This window comes from Rhinoraja longicauda, chromosome 4 (assembly GCF_053455715.1).
Source record: "Rhinoraja longicauda isolate Sanriku21f chromosome 4, sRhiLon1.1, whole genome shotgun sequence".
NCBI classification, from domain to species: Eukaryota; Metazoa; Chordata; class Chondrichthyes; order Rajiformes; family Arhynchobatidae; genus Rhinoraja; species Rhinoraja longicauda.
Window position 1 is genome coordinate 34291684 of NC_135956.1, and position 19313 is coordinate 34310996.

The following is a 19313-nucleotide window of genomic DNA, read 5'->3' on the forward strand; positions in this document are numbered from 1 at the left end:
GGCTCTCACGGCAAAGCCAGTCTCTTTAAAAAGTTGCTGGTGCGACATTGCTTCTAATTTTCTTAAATTCCTGGTTTTGGAGTTGGTTCCATTTGTTTTGGGGAAAAAAGCAAGCAAATCAGTTTCCTTTATTTAAAAAGGGAGAGAGCTGGCTTAACTTTTGTCATAGGGTCATACAGCACGGAAACAGACCCATCGGCAAAACTTGCCAATGCCTACCAAGATGCTTCATCTACGCTAGTCCCACCTGCCCACCTTTGGCCCATATCCCTCTAAACCTTTGTCACATAACAATAAAACAATATTGACATTGTAGCAAATAATGAGAATGACTGAAAGAATGTGGCAAACTGAACACAGAATTACGGAGGTTATTTAAAGCACTGGTGAGATCATGCTCAGAGTGCTGCATACAGCATTAGTCGTCTTAATTAAGTAAGGTTGTAAATATACATAAGGCAGAAAAAAATCCGTCAGAGGGCCACTCGATGGAACTCTCTTCCTCAAGGGGTGTTGGAAGCGGAATCCTTGAATAATTTTTAAGGCAGAATTAGATAGATTCTTGATAAGCAAGGTTGTGCAATTAAGATTACAATCACATCACCCTTGATCTTATTGAATGGCAGAGCAGGCTTGAGGGGCCAAGATGTCTACTCTTACATCTAATTTATTTGGTATTATGTACTTTCTTGAACTACTGCAATTCTTCGGATAAAGACACACCTTTCCCTACAGGATTACATGAGCAACTTCTGACTCCTTTTTGGGTTCATTTTAATTTAGTTTATTATAATCACATGTACAGAGATAGTGAAATACTTTTGCTGCATGCTATCCAGTCAGCAAAGACTCTACATGATTATAATCAAGCCGGTCACAGTGTATAGATACAGGATAAAGGGTATAAGGTTTAGTGCAAGATAAAGTCCAATTAAATATGGTTTAAAGGTCTCCAATGAGGTAAATAGGAGGTTAGGACCACTCTCTTGTTGATGATAGGATGGTTCATTTGTCCGATAACAGCTAAGAAGAAACTGTCCCTGAATATGGAGGTGTGCGTATTCACACTACTGTACCTCTTGCTTGATGGGGAGGGGAGAAGAGGGTGTGACCGGGGTGAGACTGGTCCTTGATTATACCAGTGGCCTTGCTGGGCAGCATTAAGTGTAGATGGAGTCAATGGAAGGGAGGTTGGCTTAATGATGGGACATTGGCTTAAAGTAGCTAAATGGAAAAGCTTGTTTCCCTGTGCAGTGGTGCAGCAAGTAGTGTTGCTGTCACATATCTCCAACAACCAAGTTCAATCCTGACCTTGGGTATAGCCTGTATGGAGTTTTCATTCTCCCCGAGACCGCGCGAGTTGTTTCCGGTGCTTGCTTTCTTTCCCCATCCCAGACCTGCTGGCAAGTTAATCAGCCACGGTAAATTCCCACTGCTGGTAAGTGTACTGCAGGAGAATCGGGGGGGAGTTGGGGTGCAAGTAAGAGAGGATAGGATGCAGGGAAATAGCTGTGGGAATAAGACCGACGACATTGCTTTAAGAACCAGCAGAAGCTGTTTATATTTATATATATATATGTGTGTGTGTGTGTGTGTGTGTGTGTGTGTGTGTGTGTGTGTATGTGTATATATACATAGACACACATCTACATATAGATACACATATACACACATTCATACACACACACACATGAACACGTACGTACATACATACGTACATAAATACAAAAGATGTGCAGGAAGGAACTGCAGATGCTAGTTTGCACTGAAGATGGACATAAAATGCTGGAGTAACTCAGCGGGTCAGGCAGCATCTCTGGAGAAATGGAGGTGATGTTTCAGGCAAGAACCCTTAGACTGATACTTTTATATGTATAATATATGTACATACACACACACATATATATACTGACCTTTTTTGTTATTATTACGGGTTTTACAGAAAACTATGTAGGCATATCTGTTGTGCTGCTACAAGTAAGAATTTCATTGCTCTATTTTGGCAAATGACAATAAAACACTCTTGACTCTCTCGCTCTCTTGAGGGAACAGGTTAGATTTTGATACACCATTCCCTTTCTCCTCTCCACCCTGATTGCTAAAACCAAAAATTCCAGAACTGAGATCTGAATTCAGTTCTTTGATAATTTAACATCCTTTTCATCCAAAAAAGGAGCTGTTTTAGGGGAGGGAAGTTGTGATGGGGATGTGAATGGTTAAAAGTTGCTCCCAATGTTCTCTCCATGCAATTCTACATTCAGCCACTTGGAGGCTCCTCTGAGCACAACTTGGGATGGTCAAAATTAAAAGAAAACTGCGAAAGAGTCCGAATACGAAACGTCACCCATTCCTTCTCTCCAGAGATGCTGCCTGTCCTGCTGAGTTACTCCAGCACTATCTTCGGAACTCCAGCATATGGGTTTAAAGCTGGGGCACATCATGCCACTGTTTATTCCCAACAGTCTTCATCAGTCAACATTGCGGGAGTCAAGATAATCATCTGACTCAGAAAATCCAAATCATTCTCCACTGATCCCTATTAAAGGAATAAGTGGCAAAAATAAAGTGCTGGATTAACTCAGCGGGTTAGATAGCATCTCTGCAGGACATGGACAGGTGACATTTTGGATCGGGACTCTTCTTCGGATTGATTGTAGTAGGGGAGGGGAAAAGCTGGAAGAGAGTCTTGCAAGTGATGGGTGGAAACGCTGTGGTAGTGAGTCCAGGTCAGAACATGGTCAACGAGCAGGAAAGCAGTAGGAATCACAGAGGGGGGAGCAGTGAGAGTCTCATAAAACCCCCGTCTGTGAGAGGAGGAGCCAGTGGGGTAGGTGTGCCTTGAGGAGATTTTGCAGTGGAGCAGTAAAATGTGGACACGAGGAAATGCAGATGCTGGTTTGTAAAAAAACCAAAGTACTGGAGTAACTCAACAGACCAGACAGCATCCGTCCATTCCACCATCTACCCAGCCAAACCCATCGGCTGCAAGAAGGATTCCCATCATCAGACAAGTTATCAAATTGCAACAACTTAACGGCAACTAAACACAAACCCATTCACTCATTGTCTGGTTGTTCCTGAATTACTTTGCTTCACAACAAAGCTCCTGCAAATGGAGCTGATGAGAAGAGCACTGTGATCTGCAGTTCATTTGTTGCCACAAATGAGACTCTAACCAATTCTCACTGCAGGCACGCAAACACTCAACTGATTCTCGGAATGGACAGAGAGAAAATAAATTGCAATTGTACGTTGGCTGATTTGTGTTAATAGGATGTAACTCAGTTCCTCAGCTACTTAAATATTATCCAACATCTTTAATTGTGCTACTGCACATTTTTCAAGCTGTTACTCCATGTTTAATAAAGAGTGGTTGAAAGATGTGAAAATATAATGTTGGTGTGGTCCACTGTAAAATGTCAATGCAAGTGGATGAAAGAGTGGAGAGGGTGATGCACATTAGAAGGATGGGTTTGGGTAATGCCAAACAATGGGTGCATGGAGCTAGGAAAATAATCCACATCTCCTGACTTCTAGGAGAGTCTTATGCTTGTATCCAGGAAACTGGTTTGGTTTGGGTTTAGGTTTTTTATTATTATTGCCAGGTGTACCGAGATAAATAAAAATATTTGTTTTGCATGCTATCCAAACAGATCAGATATACTATACATAGATCCAAGCAGTTCATACGTTCATAAATCATAGGATTAGAAATGGGCATTTGGCCCATTAAGTCTACGCCTTTCAATCATGCTTGATCTATCTTTCCCTCTCAACCCCATTCTCTGCCTTCTCCCAGATCTCAGTATTGTAGCACATTAGTTCCTTCCACACTCCAAAGTCCAATGCCCTCAATGGGGACAGTAGCCAAGCTAATTGAAGGACCATTCAGAAGCCTGATAACAGAGGGGAGGAAGCTGTTCCTGAGTTTTATAGCGCATGCTTTAAGGCATCTGTACCTTCTGCTGGATGGGAGCAGGGAGAAGGAATGACTGCGGCAGGACAAGTCTTTGATTATGTTGGCTGTTTTTCCGAGGCAGCATGGTGTAGGTGGAGTCAATGGTGGGTAGTCTGGTCCAGTGTGCCGCCATTCCCCATGCCACGCTTAGTTCCAGAGAAGGCCATCAGTATCACACAGAAGACCAGGCTCCACCATATAGTGTGAAAGGGTCAATGGCACTGGTGCTTAGTTATTAGACCATACATTGGAGGCTTGGACCTCAGGTTAGGGGTCAGGATCCAACCTGGGTCTCTGGAGCCATGCGGCAGCAGCTCTAGCAACTGCACTGTATTAACCTTACTTTTATTTTACTATTTAGTAGCTATTGAGTAGTCCTGACTTACTATCTATCTCAGACTCTCTTAAATTGGACTTTCCTGGACTTTATCTTGCACTAAACATTATGCCCAGGGGGCCTTGGCCTCAGAATAAAAAGACATACCTTTAGGAAGGAGATAAGGAGAAATGCATTTAGTCAGAGGATGATGAATCGGTGGAATTCATTGCTACAGAAGGCAGTGTAGGCCAAGCCAATGAATATTTTTAAGGCAGAGGTTGATAGATTCTTGATTTTTGCATGGTTGTCATGGGGAAAGGTAGATAATCAGGAGTTCAGAGGGAAAGATAGATAGATCAGCCATGATTGAATGGTGGAGTAGATTTAATGGGCAGAATGGTCTAATTCTGCTCTTATAACTTATGAACTATGAACATCCTTTACCCTGTATTGGACATCCTGATTGTAATCATGTGTAGTCTGTCTGCTGACTGGATAACACCAGACAAAAAAGCTTTTCACTGTACCTCGGTACATGTGACAATAAGCTAAACTAAACCAAAAATAAATGAGACTAAACTAGTTAAAAAATATATCAACCCCAGCTTTGAGAGATTCAGGTAAGACAAAGGCGAACATTGTATGTACAGTACCTGGTAGAAATTTGGCCAGAACGTGCTTATTGCCAACTCCGCTCGATTCCAGCTTCTCGTAGGTATTCCAGACACATTCCAGATGGGGTTCCCGAGGTGTCCATCATTGACCTTCACGTAAACGTTTAGCAACCCAGGGATGGCCCCGTCCTTGCCAGATAAGAAGTAATGGAAATCAATGCAGTGCGTGTCATTCTCCTTCAGTTTTGACAGCAAGAGATGTGCTTTTTGTCCTGCCTGGCGCCCAGAGGTGTTCACCATCACAAAGGAGCCTGTGTGTAAGAGGCAGAGTTTGAAGCTCATTAGAGAGGGTAGTCTATAAATCAAATGAGCATTAAAAACAAATAAATTGTGACGCAATTCGTTAGAAGCTAAACGATAAAAATCAACCCAGCATTGAAAAGCAGCTTGTTACACTCTGTCTGCAAGTCCATTAAGTTCTTTATAACAATGCACCAGTTCTGGATCAATATCTTGAGCGTAATAACAACATCATATACGATTCCTGCTCTGCTGAAGGCATTGACTTTTGCTGGCTCTAATTAGATACCGTTAAACGGGATAATCACCCAAATTACATTTTAGTCAGAACTGAAGAGCAATATGTACTCAGCACATGTTACTAATTCATAACAAGGGTAAGATCAGCTTGTTAACATCAAACTCTCTCAGTTCTGATAAAGGGTCTTCGGCCTGAAACATGAGGTCTGCTTTTCTTCCCACTGACGTGGCCTGACTTGCTGAATGTTTCCAGCATTTTTAATTTTAGATTTCCAACATTAACAGCATTAGTACTATAAGAGCATTTAAAAGACAAGTGGGTGGATACATGGATGGGAAAGGTTTAGAGGGAATTGGGCCAAACTCAGGCAAATGGGACTGGCTCGGAAGGGACATCTTGGTCGGCATGAATGAGTTGGGCCAAAGGGCTTGTTTCTGTGCTGTAGGACTCTGTGTTACCTGGATTCAAAGGCCTGAGCTATAGGGAGAGGTTGAGCTGGCTAAGACTTTATTCCTTGGAATGCAGGAGGACGAGGGGTGATCTTATAGAAGTGTGTAAGGTCATGAGAGGAATAGATAGGGTAAATGCACAGTCTTTTACCCAGAGTACGGAAATCAGGAACCATAGACATAGGTTTAAGATGAGGGGGAAAGAGGGGCAATTTGTTTACACATAAGGTTGGGGGTATATGGAACAAGCTGCTGGAGGAGATAGTTGAGGCAGGTACTACCACAATGTTGAAGAGATATTTGGACAGGTACATGGATGGGTTGGGTTTAGAAGGATATGGACCAAACACAGGCAAGTGAGACTAGTATAGATGGGACATGTTGGCCGGTGTGGGCAAGTTGGGCTGAAGGGCCTGTTTCCATGCTGTATGACTCTATGACTAAGTTGACCAGTCTATTAAAAAATAACAAATGGTGGATTTCCACTCTGTAAAGATAACCATTAGAGTATAAAAGTATGGGAGTTATGCTCAACCTTACAGAAAAAAAATATGACTCTTTGACTCTGCAGTCCTTTTTTCATTTTCACAAACTTTTCCAGACTGTTTCTGATAGGAATGCACTATCAGTTCATAACTGACACAACCAATGAAGATAAATGGTTTGTGGTCCAAGTGTTTATCTGTGGCATCAGGAATGTAAACAGAAAATGCATTTAGTGAGGAATATTTTATACTCAGAACTCCATTTTGTACGTGAAAGGCAACTAGAAAACTCTGTTGTCATGAGTGATATATCTATTGAATATCAACAAAACTTCAACCAAAATCTCTGAGGCCCTACTTATTGACATTACACAGCTTTGGCTACTGCTAATCTTCCATAAATAAATCCATCTGCTTGGAAACATATATTTGCCCTTCCTGTACTTTGGAATGGTAACTTTGGTTCTGGACCCACTCCCCGGAATGTTGCATTGATACACGTTGGCCGTAAGGCCAAGACAATATCAGAGAGATGGTGAAGTAATGGCCTTTAAATAGAAGCCAAGCCCCTCACTGCGAAGGTAAAGAAACAAACACACCCTCTTTCTCCATCAACCTACAGCTGAAAACAGCAATTGGGGTAATGAGAGTTTGCTGAGATGACCAGGGTAATGAAAGAGTGGACAAGGGAAGGGAACAATTATATTGTTCACCCAGTCCACAACGACCATCGATCACCCAATCACACCAGTTCTATGTTATCCCACTTACACCTCCACTCCCTGCACATCAGGGACAATTTTACACAGGCCAATTAACCAATTAACAGTCCAATTGGATAGTATCACCTCAGAATTTTGCAAAATTAAAAAATGGTTTGACATTAACAAATTATCACTAAACTTGAGCAAAACAAAAATTATGATATTTGGGAACAGTAAAATAAACAATCAAGCACAGGTACAGATAGAGGGTGTTAACATAGAAAGAGTAAATGAAACTAAATTCCTTGGGGTGATAATAGATGAAAAAAAATTGCTGGAAATCTCACATTAAACATATCCACAGTAAAGTATCTAGAAGCATTTCAGTTCTGGCCAAAGCAAAACATTTCCTAGATAGCAAATCACTTCGCATTCTGTTCTGTTCACTAGTTTCACCTTATTTAAGTTACTGTATAGAGGTGTGGGGAAGAACATATATAAGTTCACTACAACCACTATTCATACTGCTAAAAAGAGCCATTAGAATAATTCATAATGTCGGTTTTTGTGAACACACCAACTCATTATTTATAAAGTCTAAAATAATCAGATTTTATGACATTGTGGAATATCAAACAGCTCAATTCATGTACAAAGTGAGAAACAATTTGCTACTATGGGAGAATATTATTTTATGCATGATATTATTTGCTAGTATTTTACACATTAGACATTGTTATGGCAGCTTCATTTCGAACACCGGTAACCACGACACTACCAAGTAACTTACAGGAAATGTTTTATGAAAGAGAGGGGGGGTATAATTTAAGGGGAACATTAAATTTCAAGATTCGCAATACTCGAACAACAATGAAAAGATTTTCTATATCAATCAGTGGAGTAAAGCTATGGAACAGAATGAATGCGGAATTAAAACAATGTTCAAACATCATCCAGTTTAAAAACAAATATAAACACATGATTTTTTCTAGGTACAGTGAGGAGGGGGATTAACAGTCACCAGGGGTCTACATATAATAACACATCATTATTTAAATAAGTATATCGATATGAACATATAAGGGTGTATGAGTATTTTTGTATTAATATCTGACTTATTATATGGGTGGGTGACTATATTTGTATTTATATTTTATATGTAAATGGTCGGGTATATGTATATATATATATATGATTGGCCTAATGTATGTATATATATCAGATGTAGTTAATATAGACATTATTGTGTAAATAGGTATATTCATATGATTGTAGGGGTGAGTGAGTATATATGTAGTTATATATGTATTTTAGGTATTAGTTATTATAGATAATACTTGATAAATATTGATTAGGGAATGAGGGTAGGATTAAATAAGTTCACTCTTCTTCCTACTCCTTTTCGCACATGTAAAGACGTTAAGTAATGGATGAAATTCTTTGTATTTCTTCTGTTTTTGTTTATTTTGTTTTTTAATTGATGTCTTTTAACATGTACGAAATAAAATAAAATGATGATGAACCACAGGTTTTTGAGGTGTGGGAGGAAACCAGAAACCACAGAGGAAACCCACGGGGTAACAGGGAGAACGTGGAAACTCCACACAGACAGCACCCGAGGTCAGGATCACTACCAACTGTGCCACGGCGACAACCACGAGATTCTGCCTTGGCTAACAATCTGTTCCAGAAATCTTGACAAAGTTCTCAAATACATACAAACTGCAGAGTCGGATGTAACTTTGGATAAATCACGGGATTAAACATGCCATCGGGCCCCTCAAGCCATCCCACCATTCAATATGATCATTCGTGACTGATATATGCTAACCTCAACTCTTCTTCTGAGCCAGTTCCCCACAGCCATCAATTCCTCAAGCTTTCAAAAATATAATCGCTCTATTTTAAATACTTCCAAAAATCTACACTCCACCACCCTGTGGGGTAAAGAATTTCAAATATTCATCACCCTTTGAAAAAAGAAATTTCTATGCACTGAAGATAGACAACAAAATGCTGGAGTAACTCAGCGGGACAGGCAGCATCCCTGGAGAGAAGGAATGGGTGATGCACCTCCATTTTAAATCACTGGCCCCTTGGCTTGAAACTATGTTCTCTCATTCGAGACTCTCGTACGAGTGAAAATTCTCAAATTTGATCCCCTTACATCTCTTCAGGTTCTTTGATGTCTCAATAAGATGACTTCTCATTCCTCTAAACTCCAAAGAATGCAGGCACAATCTGTGTAACTTCTCTTGATAGGACAAACCCCAGTCTTTTGTAAGGCATTTGACACTTTCCCATCTGAGATTCAGCAATTCCAATGTCAGGGATTAAATCTTGCAACTTAAACCTACCTGGACAGCACACTGGTCATTGAGTAGACTTTTAGACTTTGGAGATACAGTGTGGAAACAGGCCCTTGGGCACACCGAGTCCACACCGACCAGTGATCACACTGTACACCAGCACTATCCTACACTACAGGGACAATTTACAATTTTTACCAAAGCCAATTAACCTATAAACCTGTATGTCCTCAGAGTGTGGGAGAAAACCCACAGTCACAGGGAGAACGTACAAACTCTGTACAGACAGCACCCATTGTCAGGATCGAACCCAGGTCTCTGGCGCTGTAAGGGGGTATGGGGAGAAGGCAGGAACGGGGTACTGATTGAGAATGATCAGCCATGATCACAATGAATGGCGGTGCTGGCTCGAAGGGCCGAATGGCCTCCTCCTGCACCTATTGTCTATTGTCTATGGCAGCAACTCTTCCGCTGTGCCACTGTGCCACCTGATATTCATCAGTGGAGATGAATATTCCAAGCGACTGTGAACCCAGGCATGATTTTACTTCACAATTTTTGTTGGAAGCAATGGTACAGTTCTGTCAAAACATTGGCACACATTGAGCAAGTACAGCTGACCATGTCTCGTTAAGCAAGCTCAAATAAATTAAACAGTTGATAGCTCAGGGACACTTATCACCGTGGGAGCATAATCAGTATATGGTCTGTTATGGTTCAAAGTGGAAGACCAGAATTTTCCATGATCAATGAGGAATGAAAGTTCAATGACTCTCTCAGGACAGTTTTTCCCCAGCTGTTAACAGAAAACTGAACCACGCTACTAACTAGAGAGCGGTCCTGAGCAACTATCTTCCTCATTGGAGACACTCGGACTATCTTTGATCTGACTTTACTGGACTATATCTTGCACTAAACGCTATTCACATTATTCCCTTTATCATTTTCCGTACACTGTGGATACATTATCTTTCCACCGACTGGTTAGCATGCAATAACAAGCTTTTCACTGTACCTCGGTACACATGAAAATAAACTGAACTTAACTAAACTAAAGTCCATGTAACAGCTGTGCAGGTTTTACCATAGTCAGTGTACTATGTCCTTTAAAGATGTCAAGGCCAGATATGATACAGATTTATTACAACATTGATTCCTCGCTCTCCTTATCAGGAGATAGCAGACAAACAGAACTTTTTTACAATTATAAGAAAACTGGTAGATATGGTGAAAATTATAAAGAGTATCCCATCTCAACAACAGGCCTGGCGAGAGGTGGGTGGAGGGAGATGATGGCGGTCGCTGGACAAAGGGTCTAGTAGGAAGAAATGGGGGGGGGGGGGGGTAGGGTCGTACCTTTTACGACCTCAAAGTTGGCCGTGAGAGGCACCCCTCCCCCCCCCCCCCCCCCCATTTTGTATACAAGCCCTCTTGAAATAATCTGTTCCACACGTGGAGCTGGTCCAGACCTGGCAGGATGTCCATCCGAGATGGAGTAGACCCCTTAATGGTGGAGCTGTCATCCCAAATGCTAGCTGGCCGTGCAGGAACACAAAGTTGATCCCAACCCTGTCATCAGATCAGCATCCACATAGTGCTCCTGAAACAAACTGGAATGTCCAGGGCAGTTTCTACGAGTTGTTCTTATATCCAGAGGAAATGAGTCAATCGAGAGCAAAGCGTTTGTGCTCAATGCTTTAGATGCCATGCCAATTACTGTACCTGACTACTGAAGAGATTTTAGAGGCAGAAGGTGTTGAAATCTGGACATGAAGATTTGTGCAATTGAAATCCTTCTGTCTCTCTGGCTGAACAACTTCCTGCCATTTACAGCATTGAGTGAGTGCAAATTATTCCATGGTGTCAACCAACCACATAGTCTCAAACTATGCAATTAATTACTTGCTGCGTTACTGTCCTTCTATGTAATTAACTCTAACTACTCGTTTAGTTTTAACCTGAATATAACATTTTTATTCACTGGAGAGGCAAGTATCGTGTAGAATATTACTCTTAGTGACGTGAAAGATGAAGTGTCAGAGAGAGAGAGAGATAGAGAACTTCTTTGTTGTTTATTAGGGTATTGCACAAAACTAAGTTGGCATATCTGTCGTGCTGCTGCTAGTAAGAATTTAATTGTTTCAACAAAAAAAACCCACTCTTGACTTACTTTCAACATTTTAAAGTTTGTTGTGATAAAAAATATTAAAAATAGGAATAAAAGCTCGATTGATTCAGATCTGAAATTTATATGAGGACTCCTCCATGAATATGTCTGGCAAAGCTTGACAATCCTCCTTCTCAATGCCAGTCAATAGAAGAAGAATTATATTTATTACCAATAAAGCAAATGTATATAAACCAGGAAATGTAACCTAATGCTTTCCACTGAACATATTGCTCAAATATCAACCCAGGATTATTCCAAAGAGATAGGTTAAAACCTTCTTACCGATCTGCAATCAATGCTAATGAGTTTATCTTACAATAATTCTTACTGTTCCAACTGAGCCTTTGATTTTGGTATTGACAGCAACTTCAGGTTAACTGCATTAAATCAAAGGTTGGCCAAGACATACAGCTTCATTAGAGGTGTGTACAATTTTGCTTAATAATCAATTGCCAAGGGGAGTACAATAACGATATTAAAGCAATAAGACATTTTACAGTGTTTTCAAGCTTGTTTAGTGAAAGTTGTGGTGAAATATTTATGGCTAGAGACACAACACAGAAACAGGCCCTTCGGCCCACCGAGTTGATGGCAACCATTGATCGCCCGTTCACACTAGTTCCATGTTATCCCACTTGTTCCACGTTATCCCACTTGTTCATCCACTCCCTAGACCCTAGTGGCATTTTTCAAAGGCCAATTAACCTATAAACCCGCACCTCCTTGGGATGTGGGAGGAAACTGGAGCACTGGGAGGAAAGTCCTCGCAGTCACGGGGAAAATATGCAAACTTCACTCAGCTCTACCAGTTGCATCACTGTGCCACCCATCACAATGGCACAGAGTGTCCTATCGCTATGCCCCACCAATTAGCAGTTTAATGTTACAGCATGGAAACAGGCCATTTGGCCCACCACGTTCGTGCCGACCAGCGATCACCCCGTACACCAGCATTACCCTAAAACTAGGGGCAATTTAGAATTTTTACCGAAGCCAATTAAACTACAAACCTGTACGTTTTTGGAGTGTGGGAGGAAACTGGAGCACCCGGGGAAAATCCATGGGGTCACAGGGAGAATGTACACAAACAAGGTGAACATATAGGCAATACCTATTTCCACCGGAAATTGGAGGAACAGCACCTCATATTTCGCCTGGGCAGTTTGCAGCCCAGTGGTATGAACATCGACTTCTCCAACTTTAGATAGTTCCTCTGTCCCTCTCTTCCCCTCCTCCTTCCCAGATCTCCCTCTATCTTCCTGTCTCCACCGATATCCTTCCTATGTCCCGCCCCCCTGACATCAGTCTGAAGAAGGGTCTCGACCCGAAACGTCACCCATTCCTTCTCTCCCGAGATGCTGCCTGACCTGCTGAGTTACTCCAGCATTTTGTGAAACAATCGATTTGTACCAGCATCTGCAGTTATTTTCTTATATAGGCAATATACGGATCGAACACCTGTCTCTGGCGCTGTAAGGCAGTAACTCTACCGCTACGCCATCGTGCCGCCCTTAGTGTATACAGAACTATTTTATTAAATTTAAAATGGTACATGAAAGAAAATAAATCTAACTTCTTTTTAATGTAATTTTGTTCCTATTATTAGTGGGTAGAACTTGAACAATTCTGGTACATTATTTCAAAATTATAGAACTTCACAGATGATTACTTTCTTCAAACTCACCCTAAATGCACCTATATCATCTCATCAAAACATATCACATTTCTCCTATTTTTTCAAATGGTATTATGTCCCGTCCTTCACCCGATCCCCTGATGATAGAACAATCACAATAAAGCTTCTATTAAAATGCACACTTTTTTTAAAAAAAACATTCAAATAATAATCTCAAACAATCCCCTGAAAACATCTGTAATTCAATCAATGAAGTATTCTATCATGAAGTCAAAGAAAATGATCAAAGCTGACTTCACATGAAATGAGGGGACGGTCTCAATTTAATAAAAGAAATTTGAAATAAAAGGATTAGAGAGCTGCTGATTTTATTTAGCAAATTAAAATATGAATCAAATATAATCTCCCTGTCAGCACCAAATGAAAATTGGTTCCCCTTGTGAAATGCCCTGTATTTATTCTATAAAGCAGCACAATCCATGCAGTTTTGAAGTTAATTGACACATTACATGTTTTTCTTCATTCTTGTTGGCTGATGTCTGGTCATCGAATTCACTGGTAAGAAGTCTGTCCCCATATCGTTATATAGCATGGTTTTTATTCTGGGACTATTCTCTTTTGCATCTTTTATAATACAATTGGTCCCAAGTGTCTTCGGTAATGGCTGAGGCAGATTAATGATCATCAGAACATAAACCTTACCCGCTCTTAGCAGGTCATTGCTAATGCCTCTAGAGCATTGTAAGGAAGCTTGGAGCAAGTTGTCAATGGAATGCCAGTCATTGGGAAAACCTGGTTTTACAGCTGCCGTGCCAGTCTAAGATACCTGCCAGATGAGTTACTTCCTTCCACATTTAAAGACAATCTCCATCCCATACTTCAGCACCCCATCTCCTCCAAATCCAACTCTTTGGACTTTACTTTAGACTTTAGAGATGCAGCATTGAAACAGATCCATCGGCCCACTGAGTCGAGATGTACAAACTCTGTAAAGACAGCACCCGTAGTCAGAATCAAACCCGGGTCTTTGGCACTGTAAGGCAGCAGCCTTATACGCACTGTGCCACACTCAGCTCAGCAGATCTTCAGGCCAGTCCTCCGATCCATAAAATCAGCCAAATCCCATCCAACTGCACCTGGGTACCTGAACCTTGGGTGCTAATTTAGTTCAAATTTTTTTAATTTACTGCATGGAAACAGGCCCTGGGTCTCACCACGTCCACACCGACCATCATTCACATGTTCACACCAGTTTTACGTTATTCCACTTTCTCATCCACTCCTACACACTAGGGCCAATTGACCTACAAACCCACATGTCGTTGTGATCTGGAAGGAAACTAGAGCACCCAATGGAAAACCACTTGGTCACAGGGAATATGTACAAACACCACAAAGACAGCACCCAAGGTCAGGATTGAACCCAGGTGTCTGCCGGTCAGAGGCAGCAACTCTACCAGCTGCACCACTGTGTCGTCCTATTGAATAGCTGCAGTCCCAATGTGGGGCATTACTTATCATGCACTAGAATTTCTGTCTTAACATACCCACCCGATATATATGTCTTATAATGACACCGAACGAGGACATTTGTATCATGCTGACTCCCACCAGGACAAACAGCACTAACTACTGCCCTCATCCAATTATGTGTCCATTGAGTAAACAGTACATTCCTATAGTCAAGGGCTACCATATTATCATTGAGGGGCAGAATTAGATTTTAGATACAGAGTGGAAACAGGCCCTTTGGCCCGGCAAGTCCATGGTGACCATCAATCACCCGGTACTATCCCACAGACTAAGGACAATTTCCAATTTACTGAAGCCAATTAACCTACAAACCTGTATTTCTTTGCAGTGTGAGAGGAAACAAGAGCACCTGGAGAAAACCCATGCGGTCACAGGGAGAACGTATAGATAGTATCCATAGCCAAGATCAAACCCGGGTCTCTGGCGCTCTGAGGCAGCAACTCTACCGCTGTGCCACCCATATTTGCTGCACTAACATTGAGCAAGTCTGCACAGTAAACCTGGCCTGTCAACAACTCAATATAGTTACATTAGTGGCCTCAACATGTTTAATAACAGGATCTCTTGAGGAAATGACACCTCAATTCAACACTTATCTCTTTACCTTTACTCTAGTTGACATGTCTCAGCTAACAGTTTGAAGTATTGACTCATGTTGTAGGAAAATAAAAGCACCTCTATTGCCCATGGTGCCAAACGTGAAGCTGTACAAAAAGTGTAGTGGAAAGCCTTTATGACGTGCGAATAAGCCAAAGGCGGCACTCAGTTACTTCAGTAATTTACTCCAATTCCTCTTTCCTTTTCTTGTATCTGACTTAAGGCACTAATAATGCAAAAGTGTTCTGTCATATTTACAGGAGTTATTACAGGAATTAAAACCTGCCTGGGAGCTCAAAAAACAGCATTACATCAGACTCAGAGTTAAAATACAAATGTTACAGGTAGCGCAGCGGTAGAGTTGCTGCTTTACAGCGAATGCAGCGCCGGAGTCTCAGGTTCGATCCTGACTACGGGTGCTGCACTGTAAGGAGTTTGTACGTTCTCCCCGTGACCTGCGTGGGTTTTCTCCGAGATCTTCGGTTTCCTCCCACACTCCAAAGACGTGCAGGTATGTAGGTTAATTGGCTGGGTAAAATGTAAAAATTGTCCCTAGTGGGTGTAGGATAGTGTTAATGTGCGGGGATCACTGGGCGGCACGGACTTGGAGGGCCGAAAAGGCCTGTTTCCGGCTGTATATATATGATATGATATGATAAAATGAACTCAAATGACCTGGCACCTTTCAAAGGTAAACATGTGAAGTCACGTTCTGGATGCTCTTTCAATGAATGAATGGGTTTGAGGTTTCGGAGATTTAAGTTGCCATGGAAAAGCTAAAATCAAATAACAACATAAATCAAGTTCCGATGAAATGAGTCATATTTGACTAACAACTCTCCAGGGTCCAGTCTGGTGTACAGGGTATTCTTTCTTTTAGTCCAAAGAACATAAAACATTAGCTGCAGATTTCCTTCACATTGGGGCAGCCTGGTGGTGCAGCGGTTGGAGTCGCCGTCTTGCAGCACCACAGATCCAGGTTCAAACCTGGTTGGTGCGAACTTGGTGGGCTGTAGAACCTGTTTCCGCACTGGACCTCTAAACTAAAAAAAAAATCACTAACACTGTTTAGCTACAGATCACGGCCTATGGACTCTGTAATGGTTGGAGTTTAACAGTATAGATTCTCTATGAGATGCCAGCTCTGCCTTTTGGATTAAGCTGAGGCTATGCCCTATGAGGGACTTATCCATTATTATCCAGGTGCATCATTATCCACCTGTAAAATTCCAGGCATGAAGCACCTATCTTAGTCAGAGGGTGGTGAATCTGTGGAATTCTTTGCCACAGAAGGTTGTGGAGACCAAGTCAGTGGATATTTTTAAGGCAGAGAGAGATAGATTCTTGATTAGTACAGGTGTCAGAGGTTATGGGGAAAAGGGAGGAGAATGGGAGAATAGGAGGAAGAGATTGATCAGCTATGATTGAATGGCGGAAAAGACTTGATGGGCCAAATGGCCTAATTCTACTCCTATCACATGACCTATCACCCCTGTATCGTAGGCATGGTACACATTTGCTGTGTAGTTCGAATCTGCTGCACATTTCTACAATCCTGGAATTCATCAGCATACTTATTCACTTATGCACAGTGGTAGAGTTGCTACCTTACAGCGCCAGAGATCCAAGTTCAATCCTGATTACGGGTGCTGTCTGTACAGAGTCTGTACATTCTCCCTATGACCGCGTGGGTTTTCTCCGGGTGCCACGTGGGTTTCCTCTCATACTCCAAAGACGATGAGGTTCATAGGTTAATTGGCTTCGGTACAAAACTGTAAATTGTCCCTCGCGTGTAGGATGGTGCTAGAGCACGTATTGATCGCTGGACGGTGAGGACTTGGTGGGCCAAAGGGCCTGTTTCAGTGTTGTACTCTAAAGTTAAAGCTAAAGTTAAAAATGCTAGTTTACAAAAGAAGACACAAAGTGCTGGAGTAATTCAGTGGGCCAGGCAGCATCTCTGGACAACGTGGATAGATGACGTTTTGGGTCGGGATCCTGGAAGATCCTGGAAGCAACGATAGGCAGATGGTCAGAGAAGTGTCAGAGCTGAAAAGGCAGAAAGTGTGAGACCAAAGGATTGAAGAGTGGCAATTTCACATTTCGCATCTCTTCAATCCTTCCTCTAGCTTCACTATTCACAAACACTTTTCCTGCCCCATTAAATGTATTCACCGTTCCTTAGCCACTAATAGCCACCAAGCAAAATGGGCAATTAACATGTAAAGCCCAATTATCAATTAATCAAACATTTCAAGTTACATAAGGAAATCAGAAGTAGAAGGGTCTCAAACGAAACGTCACCCATTCCTTCTCTCCAGAGATGCTGCCTGTCCCACTGAGTTACTCCAGCATTTTGTGTCTACCTTCAGTTTAAACCAGCTTCTGCTGTTCTTTCCGACACAGTATTTCTGCCCTTAACCAGGTTAACCATTGGACATGGCACGGTTCCCTCCATTTTCTATTGACTGTAAAAGGTTTCCCAATGGGTTATACCCAGGACTTTCACAACCCTGTTATGATGTTATCAGCAATCAGTGATAGATTCCAGTATAAGTGCTGGCATAATACTGATGCTATTCGCGGGATCTCAGCATTAAAAATGCCAAAATACCAAGATTTACGGCCTGTGAAACCTTGGTTCATCTTAACCAGAGATGGGAGCCAATACTACCAAAGCACGCATGTATTGTCTGGGGTTTTTTTATGTTGCCGAATCTACAATCACTCAGACGAAATAGAGCTAAGACAGAACATCCCTTATTGAAGACAACCATTCTCTAACTGAATAGCAGTGTCTGATACAACAAAGTATCAATATCACATATCATCAGTTCAGAAAAGTAGACTTAAGAGTCTGTCCCACTTCAGCGATTTTTAAGGCGACTACAGACGACTAGGCTGTCGCCGCACAGTCGCCGGGGTGTCGCGGGCATGGTCGTGAGTAGTCGCCAAAAAGTCGCAGCTTTTTTCTGGTCGCCGCGGAATTTTCTCCCTGATCGAAAATGTTCGGCGACGGCTGGCTTGATGCCAATGATCGTAGCTTGTCGTCTCCTGTCATGGGCGCTGTCGTAGGTTGTCGCCAGGTTGTCGCCAGGTGACTTTGGTTGTCGCTGGTGCTGATCCACCTTTTATAAGAATTTTGTTTGTTTGAATAAAGTCAATTTTGGACATTTTGACCAAAGATTGATGTTTGAAGTTATTGTATTTCTCATGGCACCTCTTTCAAATATTTTAATTTCATTTATTTTGACCAATAACACAAACACAAACACAAGCATTGCACTGCATTGAAAAACAAACTATTTTCATTTATTTTGACATTGCACTGCATTGGGTCTCTTCAGGGACAAGGGCTTCAACCACACAGACCTCTTCTTGGGCTTCTTCTTCCCCATTCTTCTTGTGCTTCTGTCTTGCAGAATTTTAAGCATGAAGGCCACTGCAAGCAGCAGGGCTTGCATTTGATGTAAGAGCAATGCCATCATATGTTGCTTCCTGGCAGTCAATGATGCAGAATGATCGGAGACCCTACCCAAACCCATTATTGCGCCAAATTTATGAGAAATGGCTACCGTTGTCATCAGTTCTGATCTGACAGGGTCGTAGCTTGTCGAGGGTGGAGGTAGGTTGACTTCAGTTGTCGTAGCTTGTCGTAGGTGGAAGTCCTAGGTCACGATGACTGGGTCACCGGTTGTCGGTAGCTCGCCGTCACCTAGGTGGTAGGTTGTCGTAGGCATTGTCGTAGACATTGTTGTAGACAATGTCATAGGGTTAAAAAATCAAAGGTTTTTCGGCGATTTACTACGACAGGCGCCGGCAGTCGCCTTAAAAATCGCCAAAGTGGGACAGGCCCATTACAAGTACACCTAAACGCACGGCAACCTGGATACAACACAGGCAGCACAGCGGCACAGTGGTACTGTTACTGCCTTACAGCACCGGAGACACAGTTTTGATCCCAACTACAGGTGCTGTCTATGTAGAGTCTGTCCGTTCTC

At 41.9% G+C, this 19313-nt stretch overlaps 1 protein-coding gene across 6 annotated transcripts in view; it reads right to left on the reverse strand.

Moving 5' to 3' along the window:
• The window catches only part of LOC144592686 (receptor-type tyrosine-protein phosphatase mu), a 606124-nt gene that overhangs the window by 507132 nt on the left and 79679 nt on the right, over positions 1-19313 (reverse strand). For all 6 annotated transcript variants that reach the window (XM_078397499.1, XM_078397500.1, XM_078397496.1 and 3 more), the window contains exon 3: positions 4931-5202. In XM_078397499.1, the coding sequence (XP_078253625.1) occupies positions 4931-5191 (261 nt within the window). In that variant the 5' untranslated portion in view covers positions 5192-5202. The remainder of the gene's footprint in view (positions 1-4930; positions 5203-19313) is intronic.